A 19,128-nucleotide genomic window follows, 5' to 3' on the forward strand; every position below is an offset into this window, starting at 1 on the left:
TAACATGTCTGTGACAGGGATAGAGCTGGTTGTTCCTGAATAAAGTATTACAGATTCACTTTGAATGCAATGTAGACTTAAACTTCTGATTACTGCTAAGTAATTTAGTATGGATGCAGCTCGTCTCTCCCCCCCCCCCCCCAGATTGTTAATAATAGTGGAAGCAGTAGGAGTTAAGAGTTCTTTAACTGTTGGTAGTGCTGTTCAGTTATCTACTATGTGCTCTCACCTCATGACAGTTCTGTTTTAAATGCAGCCGAAATAAAGTTCGTTAGATTAGGAGGAGGATCAGTCCCTCAACCAAATTAACTGCAAAGAGCATGAGACTGTTTAGGTAAGTTTAAAAGCTGACATGGAAAAATACAATGTCAGGTTCACTTAGCACTTTAAAAACTATTTGGTATGTGCCATGTCATTGCTGGCAGAGTAGGCAGAGATGTATAAAAAAAGGTTTCATTGACATTTAAATATATTTCTATATGAATGTCTCACAGAACAAAAAAATAAAGTCTTTTCATCACAAATACTGCATCATTAAAATAAACACTTACCAAAATAAACAATGAGTGATATACATATATATATTTGAGTGTGTATACTATAGAGTGAATCATATTGTTGCTTTTTAAGTCACAAAAGCACAATATAAATATGGAATTTCCTGTGACCTCTTTTCCCTGTTGTAATAAAAATACATTCTTTACAGTTAAAGTAAAACTAGTGCAAGTCCATTCTGCTGCTCCTGTTCACCCAGTTGACCAGATTTGTATCATTTACATGGCACTTCATACTTGAAAATGACACTGAATATTTTCCCTCCAAGGCGATCGGCAAGCCAGGAGTTTTTGATAACAGCAAGCTTGAGGCTCTCACACTTCAAAGCTGCGTAGTAATTGGTGTGGATGGCACGACCCATGCCTTCAATGATAACCAAGTCTGTCTTCCGTTCTCTGACCAGCACAGCCAGACCTTTATCCAGGCGGCTGAAACGAGAGGTATGGTTAGAAATAGTCATCCTTATACGTGCTACAGCTGAGAAAGCAGATGTTCTAAGGGTCTTGTCATTTATAGAAAACGTGGCAGGGTATGGAATTACTGATGCCAATAAACAATAACACCTTAATCAAAATAAATGGGATCAAAATATAGTTTTAAAAGCTTCATTAAATGTGTGTAGAATTGGGATTTCCGAGAAAACACAGGTTAAGTTCTGTGTCCAAGAGAGAAATGTAGTTAAAAACAGTGGTCAAAGTGGATTACTGATGACATGTAATTGCTGAACACCAAAATGATAAATAAGCTGAAGAGCAACTAGTAAGGTTTAATCAATATTACAAGTCTGTAATGCAGACCAACTCAAGCATTTTTGTGAAGGGTGGCTAAGGTACTTCAGAACACATACAAAGTCTCAGGTCATCCTTCATTTGACAAAGACAAATGACAAACTTGCCATTATACCTTAGATCTAGACAAGGAGAACTTGAACCCGTCTGGACCAACAGCAGCTTCTCTTCCTTCAGTGCAGATCTTTAATTGAAAATAGGAACAAACAAAAAGTTACAGTCGTGTAAATATGGTAATAAGCCAGAAAGAATATCTAGGTATTCTTTGCAAAAGCTTCTTTTCCTGCTAGGAAATCACCCAGAAACACACTTCCACGAGCAGCAGGTTATCTAGTCAGCTACCTGTCCTCTACAGAAAACAGGCTGGAAATGGCATCTATTTCCCTCAATTTTTTTTTTTTTAAACAAAGAAAATACAATATTTTAGTAGTTTGAGTCCTTATCAGGGATGATACTGACAAGAAACTGATATGTATACTATTAAATATAATTGAGAAAGCAGTTCTTAATTTTTTGTCATAATTGAAGTGAATCATCCTCTGTACCTTACTTCTAGTTGCAGATTTCAGACAGTAATAAACACAAATAAGGAACTCCATATGTAATGAGGAACTTGCTTCTTCCTTCTACGCTTTTTAAGATACATAATGAAGACTGATTATATGCTTACTGAATAACTGGATCCATTGCTGCTATCCGTTCAGCAACAATCAGGGATTCGCTGTAGGTGACATCATTTAGAGCAGGGCCAGAGTTACAAGCCAATATAACCTGAGGCAAAGATGTCAGAATAGTTCACTGATTAACACAGTCCATGTATGGTGCTAGAGTTGTCTGTTTGTTTGAAGACTGCCCTTCTCTAGCTTATAGTAAGAACAGAATCAAGGAAAGAGAAAGCCTGAAGGCCTGGTCTTTATTTTCTCCTCAAACTAGCCAACTACTCCAGGTGTTCTGACGTTACAGATCCTCAATTAGAAAGCTTAGCTCTGACCTAAGCCCCTCTCTGCTTTGCAGTATACTTAGTTAAACCTCAGACTTCATGGAATTTAGGGACGAGCTCACTGTCTCAACTCGGATCACTCCCACTTTAGGTGCTATGAGCTAGTCTCATCAAGTGCACTGCTAGTAGGTATTTAACAAGCCTTTCACCAGTTACAAAAGCTTTAATATATATTGGCTGTACAAAAAAACCACTCACCTCTGTTCCCCTAGAAAGCAGCTCTCTAACAAAAGGAAAGACGCCTAAAATTATGTCTATTCCACTGTTATCTGCGAAAATTAAGGCACATTTATGAGGGGGACCCTCCTGCAAGAGAAAACCAGTGCATTAATAAGGTTGTTTCATGAGTAATGCATTCAGTTACTCAAAGGTTAGTGATAATTCTGGACTCGTACCTTCAGCCGCTCTAGCCACTGACTGTAGGAATCTTCTAACCAGGGACGTTCTGTGTCACAGACAAAGTTGTATTAGCATTACATTTAGGCAAAGAGTAAATCTGTACATTATGCAAAGCAGGAGGTGTCTCTTTAAAGATATGGAATATTTGAACTCAGATTTTGAATGTTAAGGAGTTCCTGAACTCTTAATTATTGGAAGTTCAACTACAGTGGCCTTGGAATAGAATTTTTCTGATAGCAATAGTCATATCACACTCCTCTTTACTCTCTTATTAATACAATATCCAGATCTAACCAACACTACAGATCTCCCCCCTATACCTTGCAGTTTTGACTTGGCTTCTTCAAATCCAAATTGTGGCTCACATTCCAGAACACTGTATCAGAAGAGAAATAAAGGATACACAGTTAAGCAACTTCAGCTCACTTAATTTAAACACTTATATAGCAGGCGGTCGGCAATTTTACTGCAGTGATTACAATTGGGAGTATGGACAGGTCCAATGATTGAAAACTAGATCCACCCTTAAAAACAAAAGGCTTGTATGTACATTAAATTAGAGAGTTAAATTAGAGATTAGCAAGTACTACTCTATGGGGGAAAAAAAAAACAACAAACCTTTGGATCTGCAGATGACCATAAATATAGTAATGATCTGAACTATCACAGCCATAAAACAACACTTGACAAAATTAAATCTGGAGAGATTGGTCTACAACATTTTCAGTTGTATTTGTGTGTAGGCAGGAAAAAAAACCCAACAAATTAACTAGATACAGGTTTTAAAAGCTATTCCTATTGGCTGTATGTATAGCAAAGTAGCCTCAAACTTAGCTGGTGATGAGGATGTACAAAATGAGGCTAGATTCTAAGCTGTCAGTTAAGATATTACTCCATGTGGGCAGTGCTTGCCAGTCAAGTCTCATAAAGGATCAAGTGCCTTAAGTCTAGTACCAAGTGATGTTTAACTCTTAGCTTCTTCCTCAAAGAGAGGGAGAGCTACACTTACACAAGGCAGCGAGACTAATTGCTATGACTGGGGTCAGTTCAAGTTTCTGCAGCTGTGGGCAGCATTAGAATTAACACAAATCCAAGTAGCCTCAAATCACCTTGTTTCGAACTGCCTTGCATTTTTTTGTTATTTACTCATAAGGGGAAAACTCCTCAAAGATGCAGAAAGGAAAAGGAAGTGCTGGATGTTCACTGCAAAACAGTGCCCCACCTCCCCTATCTATATTATCAACCCCACAGAAAGAGGTAAAAATCTAGAAATACAAAAACAAAGATATTTCAAAGCTGACAGCATTTACATCCTTTTCTGAATTCATGGCTGCTGACAGGATATAAGGAAAGAGCTCTCAAAATGTCAGTAGAAATGTATGCTGATCGAAAACAATTGGGATTTAGTTATTTTAAGAGACCACTCAACCTAGCTTACAGCCCATTGAATATTTAGTTTCATATCAGGGCAAACGTGGGTTACAGAGAGAGCACATTTTCTACTATAGGAACATAATATCAGCTTAAATATAACACATACTCAAAAGCTGGGCTAGTAACAGTGCTACAAACAAAGCAGCCAGACTGCAATATTAAGTGCTCTGTCACTTAATTCAAACATTCAGTGATATGTCTGCCAGATTTGAAGGGTGGAAACAAACTTTGCTGCACTGCAATAATGCTTGCAAATAAACAACCAACATATGATTAAGGTTAAATACAAACTACAATTAGATTGGTGCATTTTATTTACTTATTTCTAAAACAAAAACAAAAAACCAACAGTTGGATATTCTATATCTTAAAAGGGTGCTTTTAAAATATTTAACACCTACTCTGAGACTGCTTTTGCTCCCCAGTCAAAGACATTCCCCGCAAGAAGTCCTTTCACCAGAGCAAACTGCCTCTCCTCCCAGCCTAATGAATCCAAAGATTCGATTACGCTTTGAAAACATTTTAAGGCTATGCCATTTTCTTTCTGCTTTACCTGTAAGAAAGACATGAAACATCGCATTTACGGACAAAAAATTCTTACCCATCATTGGCTGTCTCAGTCCCAAGACCGCGTTCAAGCATTCTCCTCTACGTTCATGGCCTCTAATGGACCAACAAGTTACTGTTATCAGCATGCTTAGTACCAGCAAGAAAAAAGTTTCCTGGGATTCTAACAAACAGCTTTATTAGTGCTAGCATGTGTTCTGTAGTCTAAGAATTACTTGTCTTAATACATGAGAGGTATGGTAGATCTTGGGCAGACAGGGGAATGGGAGAATGGACACAAAAAAAAAAGAGACTTAAGTAGCAACATCAAAACCAGGTAACCTGTGTGAGAAGGCTTACCACTAGCAGCTCTGCAAAAGATGGGAAAGCGTGGCTTGTTTTAATTTTTGCATCAAAAAGTTCATCATCCTACATGCTTAAGGACTCTTGACCCCACTCCTATCTCCAATGAGCTCAAATGTTACATAGCTAGTTCTTTTTTATAAAAAACAAGCAGGTACTGAGTGCCATCTTTACATCAAGATCTTTTGTTGGCACTATCTTATCTGAATTACAAAAAAGGAAAAGAAAAAAAAGCAGCAATCAATAACCATTTGTCCTGAGAACAGCAACAACTAAACAGTTAAACTGTTAATCTCTTCTATGTAAGCCATTACTTATACAAAGTATTTGAGTACAGAACAGTGTCTCGATCTCACACTGTCTGCCCTGTAAAGCAAGAACAGCTTACCTTCGAATAAGGATCCGGAAAATTGAACTCGTTTAAACAGTGTTCCCTTGTATCCAAAAGACTTCTAACTGTTAAGGTGCCATATGCACTTTAAAAAGGAGAGGGGAAAACAGATCAACTACTTCAAACAGAAAAAAAAAAAAAGAGTAATTTTCTCCTGTTTCCTCCATTAATAGGATGAATTCCAGACAGTTAAAGCATGTAAGACAAATACCTCAGAAGTCTTCACATGCCACATGTGCTAAATACTGCCACTAAGTGGTAAATCTATTGAATGGATTATTTAAATATTTAAATACAGAGAGGGAAAATGTTCAGAGGAAAGATGCCAGGTACCATTTTTAGTAACTTGAAGACCTTTAGTCATTTTTGTGCTGAGATAGATAGAATTTTTCTGTTAAATTCTAATACGGAGGATCCCAACATTTTGTTCAGAGGACCTGACACATCAACTTGTTAGTGCCTTCAGCCTACTCAGCTTTAAGCTTGCTCTGCTTAAGAACAAAAGCTTTTATGTAGCGTTCAGTTAATTTATAGTTGGCTTTTAATTTGCTCTGCTCAGCAGAGGCGGCCAGATTACAAAAGCAGGGAAACAAAAACACTTACAAAGGCTGCTGTCTGAGTGTCTGGAGCTTGTTCCAGTACTTCTGTCGGAACTTTTCAGCTCTCTCAGGTGCATCAACAGAATCTGGCTGACTGGCTGCAGCACGCTTTGCCACCTGGCAGAGAAATGAGGCACTGAAGTTACCATTTGAATTCTTCCTGTGTGCAACTGACCTGAAGCTCAGGGTGAAAAGCAACCCCTCCATCTGCTCTATTTTTCTGCTCCTGCACACTCACTTGTCCCTCCCACACAGTATACTCCAGCTTTCCATTAAGCCAACCACCGAAGAATAGTTTTAAACACCTCTTTCCTTCCTAAACATTTTAAGTTGTTTTTTTTTTTTTTTGTTATGACTGCTTTTTGGTTTTTGAAAACTGTGCTTTCAGAGGTGAGCCACAAGTCCCACCTACTTAGAGAAGGGTAAAAAACAAACGAAGAAAAGACAAGGATGCAGAAGATGAAGCAGTCCACATCAACACTCAATGGCCTTTCTTTCTTTATGACAGTAAGGTCAGGTCAATGTGTTCTCCTGGTGTTTTTCTCAGCCCCCAACTCAACACAAACTTGTGAAGTTTCTGATTTATATTTTCAACTAAGAGACAGGGAAGAGGCACTTATTTGCAATAGGTTTGACATACAGGTGTATTCTGTTGGTTAAACACGTTGGTCCACATGAACTATGTGGACCACTTGTAGATACAACTCCTCTGATATTTACCCCATCCAGTGCCTCCTCAAAACAAGTAAGCCAGTATTTTCTGGCCATGGCATCATCTGTGAGGTCAACAGTGTCTGGAATATAGGTTGATGGGTCCTTCAGCAGCGGCAGGTTAACCAGCGGCCTCTCCAACCTATCCATTTCAAACATGTCAAACTAGGTGAAAAACAAAAGATTTATTAGAACTTACTCAGAAATTGATTCACTAGAAATTAAACAAGCACAAGGCCTACAGAAGCCCATTCTCAGACAACTCAGAATTGCAGACAACTGTACGTTAGTATATGTAGCCATTAACAAGACATTCTATTGAATCTATGAGATTCAAAATTCTGAAGTACAGTATTTCAGCTGTAGCAAAGCCAAGCTACTTCAAAGAAAGTGCAGCAGCAGCAGTAGGCTGTCTCCCTCCTTCTGTGATGCTGAGCAAGACAAAGTAGCAGCCACAGTCTTTTAAGAAATATCATGTCAAACCATCACACATGACATAAGACACCATGTCAGCCACTCCTGGTAAGCAGCACAGTCCCAGGGCAAGAAGCAACTAGGTTTTAAAACAGCCATCTAAGTTCAAATCAGTAAGTGCCAACACTCAGTTCTAGGAAAGGCAACCACATACTGTACCACTCCGGGTCCTCTGCATGGGGTAGACATCAGGTGATGTGCTCATAAGACCAGAACTCCCAGCATAATTCTCTCCCCAGCTATATTGATTTGGATCTAGAAAAGAGAAAGAGAGAGACACATAATCTGAAAATAAAACTGAAAATACTCACATGAATGAGTCTAGAGTCAGCATCTCTACAGAGAAGCTGTTCCACCGCAAAAGCCATTTCTCTTTGTCTTTAAAAATATATTTATTTTTTCCCCTCTAAGTCCCAATAGGTATGTTTTAACTACTTGCTGAATTATCTAATTCTAAAGAACTTCAAATGAGACACAAGACAATTGCAATTCAAAAAACATCTTTTTCTTTAGCACTTTCTTTTCCTAATCATTAAGGGCTATTGAAGAAATCCTGCTCTTTAAGCACTACAGATGCCTAAAGCTTCTATTATTAGAGAGAGTTTTGTTGTTGTTGTTGTTTTTTAGTGTCCATCATTAACAAAATAGATTGCAAAACTCTCACAGCACAATGTAAGCTTTACATGAGTGCTGAAGTTACTTTTAGATTTTTTTCTTTAGAGTTTATAGAAGTTGAGGTGTACACCATATGTCCAACATAATAACATCTTTCACACCTAAGCAGCTATGAGCTAAGTTCCTTGCTGTTATCTATGGAGTGGGTACAAAATGGCATCCACATCCACTGTTCTGAGATAAACTAAGTACCACTAACAACCTGTTATTTGTTCCACTACGATGAATGTACTGAATGGCATGTAGTACAAGAAAAGAGAAAACAAGAAAATACAAATGGCAGAATTCAACCAAAGCATCCTACACCCAAAGAATGCTGGAAAGAATTGTCTCATTCTTTATAAACATTTATGAGGCTTTTCACTCTCAAATGAACACAGTTTTGAGATGCTGTTCTTCTTCAGTACATTAACTGAATTCAAAAGCTGGTCTCTTTAAGAGGAAGAAAGTTCTCCAACTCAATTTCCGTGATTTGATTTAGAGGTATGACTGCAGAAATGCAGAAAAGAGAAGAGCCAAATCCTGCTGAATTCTCAGAGGCAAGCAGGAAAACAGTGAGAAATTATCACGCCCTTGCCAAAATATATAAAAGCAAAGCCCAGCATCTGTGTTTATTAGTGCCAAATGTGTTTATCTAGGCAACAACTTACATGCAGCCTCTTAAGAGAAACTTGGACATTACACTGACATTTCAGAACACAGCATATACAGAACATAGCAATGCTGTACTTACTGTCTTGTTCAGCTCCTTTTAAAAATGCCCCAATGGCTCCCAGGTAGCCTTCATGTCTCAGGAACAATGCCTGAACCTCTCCCTGCCACAATATGAAACATTGCAATTGGATGGTCCCTGATGGCTAACATGTACTTCTTTGTCACTAGATTTACACTTAAATTTAATAGAAACAACTAGAAGATGATAATATTCATTTGCACTACACTCTAACACATTCAGTAATTTTAATGGTGCACCAAAAAATGGTGTTTCTGAAAGACAGCTTCAGGAGGAACTGCTAACATACATCATCCCACAATTCTAAGACAGCTGGAAAAAAAAATACATGCAGAAGTGGTGTGTATTCTAAGCCTGCACAACCACAGAAGCAGAGGGAAGCCAGTGCTTCACTAGAAAAGACTGCTGCATTATTCCATGAGTACTCAACTCCTCTTGCTTGAACAGGCTGAAAATGTAAGACCATCTGATTTCCAGGTCATCAACACAGATGTGTCACTGTGCATCCACCACACCCAAGCCACTGTTTACTCTATTTCATATTGAACATGCAACAGCATACAGTCACCCTGTATATTATCACAGACAAGCATTTTCCCCATGAATTTAATTAAGTGTTAACAAGAACGGTAGGGAGAACAGGATCATCCCCCACCTAACACCCTTAGTTTTCTTATGGTGAGATGTTGTCCCCTCTGAAGGAAAATAAGCTCTGTCTACAGCAGGTCATGTAGGAAAAGTTAACACTGGGCTTAGCTGTAGTGAGGAAATACATAATTCACAGTGAGATTTTGTATAGATAAAACTGTGCTTACAAGAACCTAAAGCTGTAGTTTTCTTGAAACTCAACCAAGTTCTTACAGAAAGACTGCAAGGTTGAAACAAGGGGAAATACAAGCATTATATAGGAGTCTCTTGCCTGAAGCACTGAGGAAAAAAAACGTGTCATCAATTCTGTAATACTTCAGTATGCACTGTGATGGTGGAGGAATTGATCTACCTGTAACAAGCAGTATGTGAACTTTTGGATTAGACCATTTTTCCACTGAAATATCTTTAGTGCTTGCCACAGATTCCAAAGCTGCAAAGAATTACAGCTTGCTTCTTTTTTAAAAATAAATTAAAAAGAAATATATATATATATATATATATATATCAACCAACCAAAAATTACTGATACTAGTTGCTAACTATCTCAGCAGAGCAATCCAACATTGCATAGCCTGGGGGCGAAAAGAAATAGATGAAGTCAGCAAGAGGAATTGAATAATAATGGTAGCTATCTAAACAAATAGTAAGAGCTCAATCCTTGGCAGCTACAAGACACACTGTCCAACAACCACCAAACAAACAAACAAATAAATAGAGATAGAGGCCAGACAGAACTCCCAAGAAATTCACATTTATTTTACCCTCCCACAACAAGGCCCTGCCTTACCTACCTAACACCAGTCCTTACTTAAGGTGTGACTCCACTTAGCAAAGGTTCCCAATCACCTAGAAAAGACACCTAGGCACATGAATTTGCAATTAGGAAAAATTCTGTTTTCATTACCTTTGAGAAGAAGTTGATACTGAAGGTTATTGTGCGCATGGTAACAGGGTGACCCCGAATAAAGAAGCCTCCAAAATATATTTTATCTAAGTTATGGAGTTTGGCATAGAGGCAGGCAAGCTGACCAATGTCATTGCTGATCATATGTAGTAAACTTTTTGCCATATCTTCTTTGGAAAACTCTTAAAGGAAGGAAACAGGGAGCCAAATTAGTACAGCTGAAGAATGCTCAAAATGTTTTTTTATATACATATACTTTTTATTTTATTTTATTTTAAAGCAGAGACCCTACAGCCAGGGGAAAAAGACCAATCTGTAGATAGAAGGAAAACACTAAGCATCCATAAAATATTGCCTGAAAGAAACCTGCTTGAAAGGCCAAGAGCAAATGGCATTAACTCAATTTACCTCTTTAGGAAACATGGATCATCTCTCCATCTAGATATGTGATGCACTGCAAGTATTTTATTATGACACTACAAAGAAACCTACAAATTTCTGCCATACATTTTTTTCTGGACAAACAGAGCCAATTATATTTCCCACGTGCATGAATTTACATTGGGCAAACTTGAGACATTTTTTTTGTTTGCCTAAACTCCCAGAATCCCAAACTGAAAATCCAAACACCTGCTTGCAAGGCAGTATCACTTAATACACTTATTCAATAAAATATTGTGCAGGCAAAATATGTAGGCAAGATCATGAAAAGGACATGAAAAGGTGGTTATTTTTCAGCTCTACTTGTGTGGAGAACACGACAAACATCAGACACCCAAGGGCCAGAGGAGATAGCTGCATTTCTTCTCATTAGTTTCAAAGAACTGTAAACAAGTGGAGCAATGCAGGCAGCAGTCCACATCCTCTCTCAGCCCACATGCATGACATCAGAAAATGGATATGGCAACATGTATTTTTGCTGATAAAACTAGCAACTGTTTTTCCATCTTTTTAAATGTCTGCAGGAAGGTTGTACAAGTAGCAAATCCAATCTGACAGGCAATATAGGATATTATTTGTACGCAAATCTTCAGTAGATATTTCTATATTAATACCTTTATCTGCTGTAGTAGATTTCCCAAAGCTGCTAGCTATCAGGTTCCCACTTAGCCCCAGGGTCTGGCAGGCGCCTCCATACACATCTTTCACCAGCATGTCTACGTTTGTGTGCTGTCCTTTGGAAGCAAGTTGCAGCAATTCATCAAATTTCTGAGGATGAGAAGCAGAGTTACTGCAGGTATTCAGGACAGCCAGAGATCCTTGCCCACACATCAAGAGTTCTGAAGCATCCTTATTGACAGGAAAAAAATATGGGCTTTGGCTTGGAACCAACCCTGCCAGTAAAAGATGCATCACTTCTATCTAGAGTCCACATCTTATCACTGATCTTAAGTGCAGAGCCTTTAATGATGAAATGCACAACTATCTTCTTAAATGATCTGCAGAGGGGTTGGATCAGAGGATCAACCTCGGTCATTCTGTGACTCTAATCTGCAAATATTTTGCTGCGTGTTCCCTGAAAACTAAAGGTTGAGTGCAAGATGAATCACGTTGTCTACCCTGCAGTAATCTGGAGAACTGAAAGCTCTCTGGCAAAATGATGTCATCCTGAACTAGTATAGCATTGAGTACAGCACAATTTGCCAAGTTCTCTCCTATATGCAACCCCAGTGAATAACAAGTTAAAACTAGGTGGAAAAACAACTTTATCCAACACCAAAGGATTTATAATATTTCAGCAAGAAAATTACCAAAGTTATCCCAGTCTAGCACCTTTAATCTCCTCCAATTAATGCATATGAAACAGAACCTTCACATATCTCGTCTTGGAACGAAGTCAGCAACACAGCAAGTAGAGTTAAGTCTTCTTGAGGCATACAAAAATATAAGATTAAAAAATGAACAAAGTCTGCCTTTACAGATGCAGAAATGAATGAATGTCCCTAAAATTAAGCTTTGAAAAAAAATAAAAATCTGCATCATCCCAATAGCTGGTATTATAAATTTGCTAATGCTAATTCCCACTTCTACAAATACATTAAAAAAAAAGAGCAGACACTGTCATGTTCTAGGATTTCTTTTTGAAATGCATCGAACAAAATATTCTGAGTATGGGTCTTCCCTTTGACATTTTCTTATCTAGTGGATATGTAACTCTAGCTTTTTCTACACTGGTGACATTTAGTGACTCCTATTTAAGTCACATGCAACTCTGAGACAGGAAAAAACAGCATGATTTAAGAGCTGAGTTAGGCAGAGCAGTACTACATCAGGCCTTATTCTGGCAGATCACCAACCTGAGATTTAAGTGCTAAATCCCTGAAAGTGAAAAGAATAACAGAGGTACAATTCCCCTTCCCAGCTCTCACACATTTTGAAATAATTAAGCACTCTGTTTTGCTTCTGTGGACACTATTGCAGACTCAAACAGGATCACTATTTTGCCACAGAGCATTTAATCACTTTCGTCCCTGCATTCTACTTGTATCCTTTTGCATGTAAAGCTTCCCTTTATGCTTCAGAAGCATTCGAGGTATGAACATAAAACAAGCATTCAGCCTTTATCTAACAGTCCAGGACCTCCTCATGGAGGTCATTAAAATTGCCCCAAGCACTGCAAAACTGCCCCTTTTCTTTCTGTCCAAAGACAGCAGTTCTTAAATAAAAGAATGCTCTGCAAGAGATACACATTTATCACATCTTCTACTGTGCTGATATTGGGCTTCCAGTTTCCCATACAAATACCACACTGAATCATTATGTCTCCCTATTGAAAGAGTTTGGCATTCCACTATTTCAAGCTTTCTCTCATTTTATATATATTTATATATTTATATATTCACACACTCCTTAAGGTTGAGGTTTTGGTACCTTTGTTTTAGTGAGCAGTGCTCCAAGACCCCAGAAGGTTCCACCTCCAATTGAGCTCCCTCCTATCCATTCAAATTTGTCTTCTGATTCTACCTGTCAACAAAAGAGAGCACATTTATCTAGAAAGTCCTACTTTACTGTTTATTAAAAATTATGAGAGTACATGAACTTTATGAGAAGTGGAATTGGTGCAGGCAGAACAATTTCACTGCAGAAATACCAGGAAAAAGTTTTCCAGAAGTACAAGTTCCACACACCAACCCCGAAAGTAGTACTTAAAATCTTTGTATTTAATTATTGGGTGAGAATCCTAAATATGGATATTAAATTTAATTCCATAAGCAATGTACAAAAAATTGTTCTTATCCAACAGCCTTTGTCCTATCAGTTCGTGTAGCAACTTCTCTAATACCAAATTAAATCTGATTTGAAAAGATTAACTACAGTAAGGACTGGAAAAGCATTTCTAACTCTGTAAGAAATTGAAAGTTAAAAAAAAAAAAAAGAAAAAAAGTGATTTTGATTCTAAGTTTTGTATTACCCAAGAAAAAACAACTACAAATTTAAAATCTTAAAGTTTCAGCTCATCTTCATCAATTCTACAAAAACCAAAACAAACAAAGAGACCGAACAGATTTTAGCAACCACTCACCTTCACTATTGAAACCCCAGAGCCAATATTCACCAGTAAGTATGGGAAAATGTTTGGGTGATTTGTCTGAAATCGAAACTCTGTGTCTGAATCCTTCTGGTATGCAAACACTTCGTGGGGGATGTTCCTTAGCAGGAAGTTACATCCTTTGATCAGGCAGGTCATTACATCTTCTTTATCTACTCTGAAGTGGGGAAGGGAAAAGAACTTTTAAATTTCACAGCCTTACCAATAAGCAAGCTCCTTTAGAACATTAGTTTTTAAGACTTTACAAGTCTTTGCATGCAGCTCAAGTCCAGATCTTTTAAACCACGAAACCCAGATCTGCATATGCTCCACCATTCAACTTCAGTGGCAGAACACAGACCAAAGTGAGGTTGTAGTTACACAGTCACTTTGATCTTACATTAATCGTTCTCAGTAAAAATACTGCTGCTCCTGTCTGTGTCTCCACTGCTGCTCCATTGCTCACAAACTACATGTGTGCCCATGTGATAAAGCAGGCCAGGAGACCCATCTGGCAGTTAAAGCAACAAAACTATTTTCTAACATGGCCTAATAATCTATTGCTCTTCCAATGCTTTCTTAAGAAGGGAGAAAGACTACCTGATCATTTCCACTCTCATTTATGACAGAACATGATGACAGCAAGCAGCCTGCTGCTGGGATCACTGAACACACAGACATTTCACAAGAATAACAGGATCTGCAGTGAATCCCTGAGCAGGGAAGCTCACATAAGGTGGATGTTACAGTTAGACAAAAGTTACTTAAGCAAACTTCTGTATCTACTATGTTGTTACTGGTGTGTGCTAAATCTCTTCAATGAAGTATCACAAACCTTTCCAAAAAACACATAAGCAAAACACAATTAAACATCTCAACTAATACAGAATGCTTTATGTTTCTCAGGAAAGAGAAGCTGCTTGGGGACCAATCAGGTCTGCTTCAATATGTTAGCAGAATTCTACCCATCAGAAAAAGAAAGTTATTTAAAAAAGCAGTATAAAAGAGATGAAGAGAGTACCTTAGAAACTGAGAAATGTGCTGTGTGAGTGGTGCTCTGAAGTTTTATTCCAGTAGCATCAGGTAACGTTCTATATTGGTGTAAGTGAATGATACAATTATCTGTACTTACAGCAGCTTTTTTAGCACATGGCTTTTGATAAACATGTGTGAATGGTGAACCCTTCAGTTTCCTGCAAGGCTCTGCTTCTGCATGAAGTATAGGCAGGGTCTATGCAATAAATTACTGTGTTGTTTCAATTACTTTGGGCATGCTCAGAAAAATAGTAGAAGGTTTTGTAACTGTGACTTCAGAACCCAGGTAGCTATAGATATTAGGTACATACAGAATAAAAAAAAAGCTTGCCAATAATATCTTGGCTTTTAATAATACAGCCTTCTTGTAGATAACATCTTTTGATTTTAAGTAATGACTCATAATTAAAATAAATACAACTCATCACAGTATCTGATCAAAGATTCCCAATTAAACTTGTTTGTAACAAATTTATTTCCTGCTTGCTATAGCTCAAATATTGTACTTTACATACAGCTGGAGGTTTTGTATAGTTGGATGATGACTGAAAGTTCAACAGCATGTCTGAAGTGTGCCACTGATAACTAGGATAGCACCACTGAAATGCTGCTAGTTGGGAGGTGAAGAATAAAAAAAGATCTTCATAATACAGAGTAATTTTTGTGTTTTTTTTTTTTTAAAGAGCTATTGCAAACAAAATCCTTTCAAGAAAAGCTGTGATAACATCATACTTCTTCCTTGCACTGCCTTTCTCCTGAAGCTCCCTGGCTCTCCTACAGACCTCTGCCCTGCCAGTTAATGATACAGTATCCTTTTGCAACCCCTGCTCACTAACTACTGGGTTCAGCCTGACCTGACCAAGATGCACACGTGTCCTCCAGCCTCCACTTCTCCATGCAGACAGCTTTTAAGGGTAAATGGCAAGGTAGAAAGTTTGCCCACTATAAGGCAGTGAAGTATCACTTCAACGATACTGAACTCACTTTAAACAGTTTCACTTACTTCAACCCCAACTTCTTCTCAATAAGATCTTTAAATTTATAGGCACCACCACCTGTAGCTTTGATGACTTGAGTCTCTGTATTGACAAGATGGTCTTTGATGAAATCTAGACAAGTTTCGATATAATTGTTCTCAAACTTGATGAAGTGAAGGCGAGCTGTTATCTCCTCCTGAACTGATATTTCATACAAAGGTTCATTTTCTATGTCCTTTAAAAGAAAACAATTAAAAATTTATAGTAAATTTTCTTCCATGCATGAAATCAAAACACGTACGAAACAATAGTTTACATGTTTTTCAGAAGTGCCATACTCATCTGTCTAGAAAATAACTATTTCAAACAGTAACTGCAGCAATCTAAGCACTGTCATTGTGGAAGCTAGAAACGTAATGGAGATCACCCACATATGGGCTATATATAATAATATTATATATATATATATTGCAGCCTCACAATCAGCATTGCAGTGAATAGAAACACATTAACTTGTATCTTGAGCTGTATTGAATTTGCAAATTCAAGTAAAGCCAAACTCATGTTAAAGGCTGTTTTCCTGTGAAATATGGTAAAAGGTCATTAGCAGGAACCACACTCTTATGAGCTGTAGCACAAACGCTTAGGGACAGCTTGAAGTGTCAGTACATACTAGAATGTGTATTTAAAATAGATGCTGTGGTTGTCACAAATTCAGAACAAAGGCATTACAGAAAGTCATAGTCAAACTGAGTAAATTGCAAATAATGTTTTGTATAGAAAGAAGCACTAGACAGCTTTCAAACACGACTCCTGTTGGAAAAGCCCAGTATCTTACTTCCAGTTCTGGTTCTACTTTTGTTATGAGTCAATCTCATGTAATTCATTAATGATGCAGTCCTTACCTTTCCAGAATGATCAAAGGATCTCACTCTTGCCACTTTGTGCTGCACGGTTGAATAATAAGCCAACTTGGTTAATGAGCCTCCTGTTAAAAGAGATGACAACTTATGATTAATGCCTCACCTTAGAGCAAACAACAGAACTTATGTTTCTGTATGCTTTACCTAAAAGCTTTTAGCTGAGTTCTCTTCTTCTAAAGCCAAATACAATTAAGCTAAGTGCATAATGTAGTGATCAAAGAACCCTTGTCTTAAAACCTGACCTGGCATAGTTAGTGGCAAATGCACTATATGGGAAGAACTCCAGGAAATCCACATACAGCAGCTGATGTATCTGGTTTCTGTTCATCTCCAGCCATCTCCACAAGTTCTTACTCATCTATACCACCATGTCTGCCTGCTCTACAGGTAGCTCAGTTGAAATCCTCAGCTACCTGAGCTGAGTAAATAACTGAAGGCAAAGCACGTATCAGCACAGCATACACTCTGTGTATTTGAAAACTTTCTAGAAGCTCCCAGATCTGCTGCTTACAAGATTTTATATGTCAGCTTGCCATGTTTGAGCAATACATGAATTCAGACTGAGAAATGTGATTTACTCATTTTTCTTTGGGCAAATCAGTACCTGCTGTCTTAATCAAGTGGATGTTTGACCATGAACATACAGTGCTGTCAAAATGTTTGTTAAAATGTGCTTTTTTCTTTCCTTAGAAAGAGGAGAGGTACGAGGGGAATCCTCTTCAACCTCTCATGTATTAAAGTATCAGTAAGCTTCATAAAACTCAGCTGCTGTGGTTGTTGGAGAAAAAACATTAATTTTAACTCAGATAAAAGCAGCGTGGGCTGCAGACCACGCACCTTATCATATAGAAAGGCAGCTTTAACTCTGTACCCATGTCTCAAACGTGACCACAAGGCACTCAGAAGCTCCATACTTCTCAGTGCTACAGTTCTATCCCATAGCTGTGTTTAAATCTGTATGCATAGCTGGCCTCTGGCCAGAGGTCTGGCACGCTGCCTTCTCAGTACGTGTGTGCAAGAGCAAGCAAACAATTATAACCAGCTTCTGGGTTAAAACCTAAGTCCTAGCAGTAAGAAGCCTGTCAGTTCATAACAGAACTGCCAAGTGCAGTGCTCCTAACTCTGCTGCCTTACAAATGAATGTAATCAAGGAATGCAGCTTGAAAACTAATCTGCTGGTGCCTGTAGCTTTGCCTACATAGCAGCGCCACGAGCACAGCCCGTCTCTTCCACAGTGCTGAGATCAACACGGCATTTTTCGGCAATCTAAGAGAAAAACGGAAGGCATTCTCCAGCACAACTCAAGCGAGGTCAGAGCAGCGCAACGCCTGCAGACACTTATAGCAACAAAAGCAATAAAGCCTTCCTGCCCTCAGATCTCATTTCAGGGCAGCGGGCAGTGCTGTAACGCTCCTGGTGCACAAAATCCGAAGCTGCTTATTGCCTACAGGTGAGGTTTTTCTTCTTCAAAAAGCGAAACAGCGACAACAAAAAAACCTCAGTGACTTCGTGTGCTACGCGGAGAAGCTTTCCTGTGAACCTGGTGGCGGAGAAACCGCTTGTGCTGAACGCAGCGCTCTGTACAGCAGCAGCGGGCCGTGCCGAGGGGCATCGGGGCTCCGCTGCGCTGTGCCGCACCCGGGGCCGTTCGGGCCTGCTGCCACCGAGCAGCCCCCCGCCCCGCCGCCTGGCGGGAGCAGCCGAGCCCGCGAGCTCCGCGGAGAGCAGCCCGCGTCCCTCAGCCCGCCGGGCTTCCCTTTCCTCGCCCCTCTACGCCGCCAAGGGCAGCCCCGCGTTGTCCCCAACCAGGCTTCCCCCCCCCACCCCCCCGCTGCCCATTACCGCCGCGCGGGGCACGCCGGGAGCTGTAGTGCCGCTCTCCGCCCGCGCAGCGCCACCGCCCGGGGATGGAACTTCAAATCCCGTCGTGCCCCGCGCCACCCCCTCGGCGCGTTGCGTGCCGGGAGCTGTAGTCAAGCTCCGGGGCTCCGCGGCGGCGCGGGCAGCTCAGGGGACTGCATGTCCCAGCGTGCCCCGCGCGCCAGCGGGAAACGGGCCCGGTGAGTCCCCGCAACGGGGCGAGAGCCGTCGCCCTTCCCCCTCTCCTCCGCGATGCCGTCCCCGCCCGGTTACCGATGTCGATGGCGAAGCGCTTGGCGTTCTCCAGGTTGCGGAAGATTTCGTCAGGCGGGAGGGTGATGCTCTTATCCAAACTGCCGTGCCCGCCGCTCCCTCTGCCGCCCCGCTCCGCCATTTTGAACGCTAGCCCCGCTCCTCGACCGGCCTCATCGGTATGCAAATGTATGTGCATAGATTTGCATGTTAACGAGGCGGGGCGCGTGGCTGAGGCGGGAGGTGAGGGGCGTGCGCGCGCCGTGCAACGGCCGCTCTGGGCGCGTGCGCGGCGTCACGGCCGTCCTGAGCGCGTGCGCGGAGTAACG

The 19,128-nt window shown here is 39.9% G+C and overlaps 1 protein-coding gene across 1 annotated transcript; it reads right to left on the reverse strand.

The window, feature by feature from the left end:
- Window positions 1-313: 313 nt before the first annotated feature.
- PANK4 (pantothenate kinase 4 (inactive)) lies at window positions 314-19,118 on the reverse strand. Its single transcript, XM_031613666.2, has 19 exons — window positions 18,821-19,118; window positions 16,670-16,752; window positions 15,791-15,999; window positions 13,747-13,930; window positions 13,095-13,187; window positions 11,279-11,432; window positions 10,224-10,405; window positions 8,669-8,750; window positions 7,415-7,515; window positions 6,796-6,951; window positions 6,080-6,192; window positions 5,474-5,561; window positions 4,578-4,729; window positions 3,063-3,118; window positions 2,739-2,788; window positions 2,542-2,649; window positions 2,014-2,114; window positions 1,459-1,527; window positions 314-983 (listed from the first exon to the last, which is right to left on the reverse strand). The coding sequence occupies exons 1-19, from the start codon at window positions 18,996-18,998 to the stop codon at window positions 770-772; spliced, it is 2,373 nt and encodes a 790-aa protein (XP_031469526.1). The 5' UTR covers window positions 18,999-19,118; the 3' UTR covers window positions 314-769.
- Between the last annotated feature and the right edge of the window lie 10 nt (window positions 19,119-19,128).

Source organism: Phasianus colchicus, chromosome 22 (genome assembly GCF_987193195.1).
Source record: "Phasianus colchicus chromosome 22, bPhaCol1.hap1.1, whole genome shotgun sequence".
In the NCBI taxonomy this organism is placed as follows: Eukaryota; Metazoa; Chordata; class Aves; order Galliformes; family Phasianidae; genus Phasianus; species Phasianus colchicus.

Excerpts from the sequence above, each read along its gene's own strand:
- PANK4 (XM_031613666.2), bottom strand. The coding sequence starts at position 18,998 with ATGCACATACATTTGCATACCGATGAGGCCGGTCGAGGAGCGGGGCTA. Across the intron at positions 11,433-13,094 it reads CACTGCTCACTAAAACAAAG|AAATTTGATGAATTGCTGCA; the intron begins GTACCAAAACCT and ends TCTCATCCTCAG. Across the intron at positions 6,193-6,795 it reads TTGAGGAGGCACTGGATGGG|GTGGCAAAGCGTGCTGCAGC; the intron begins GTAAATATCAGA and ends TTTCTCTGCCAG.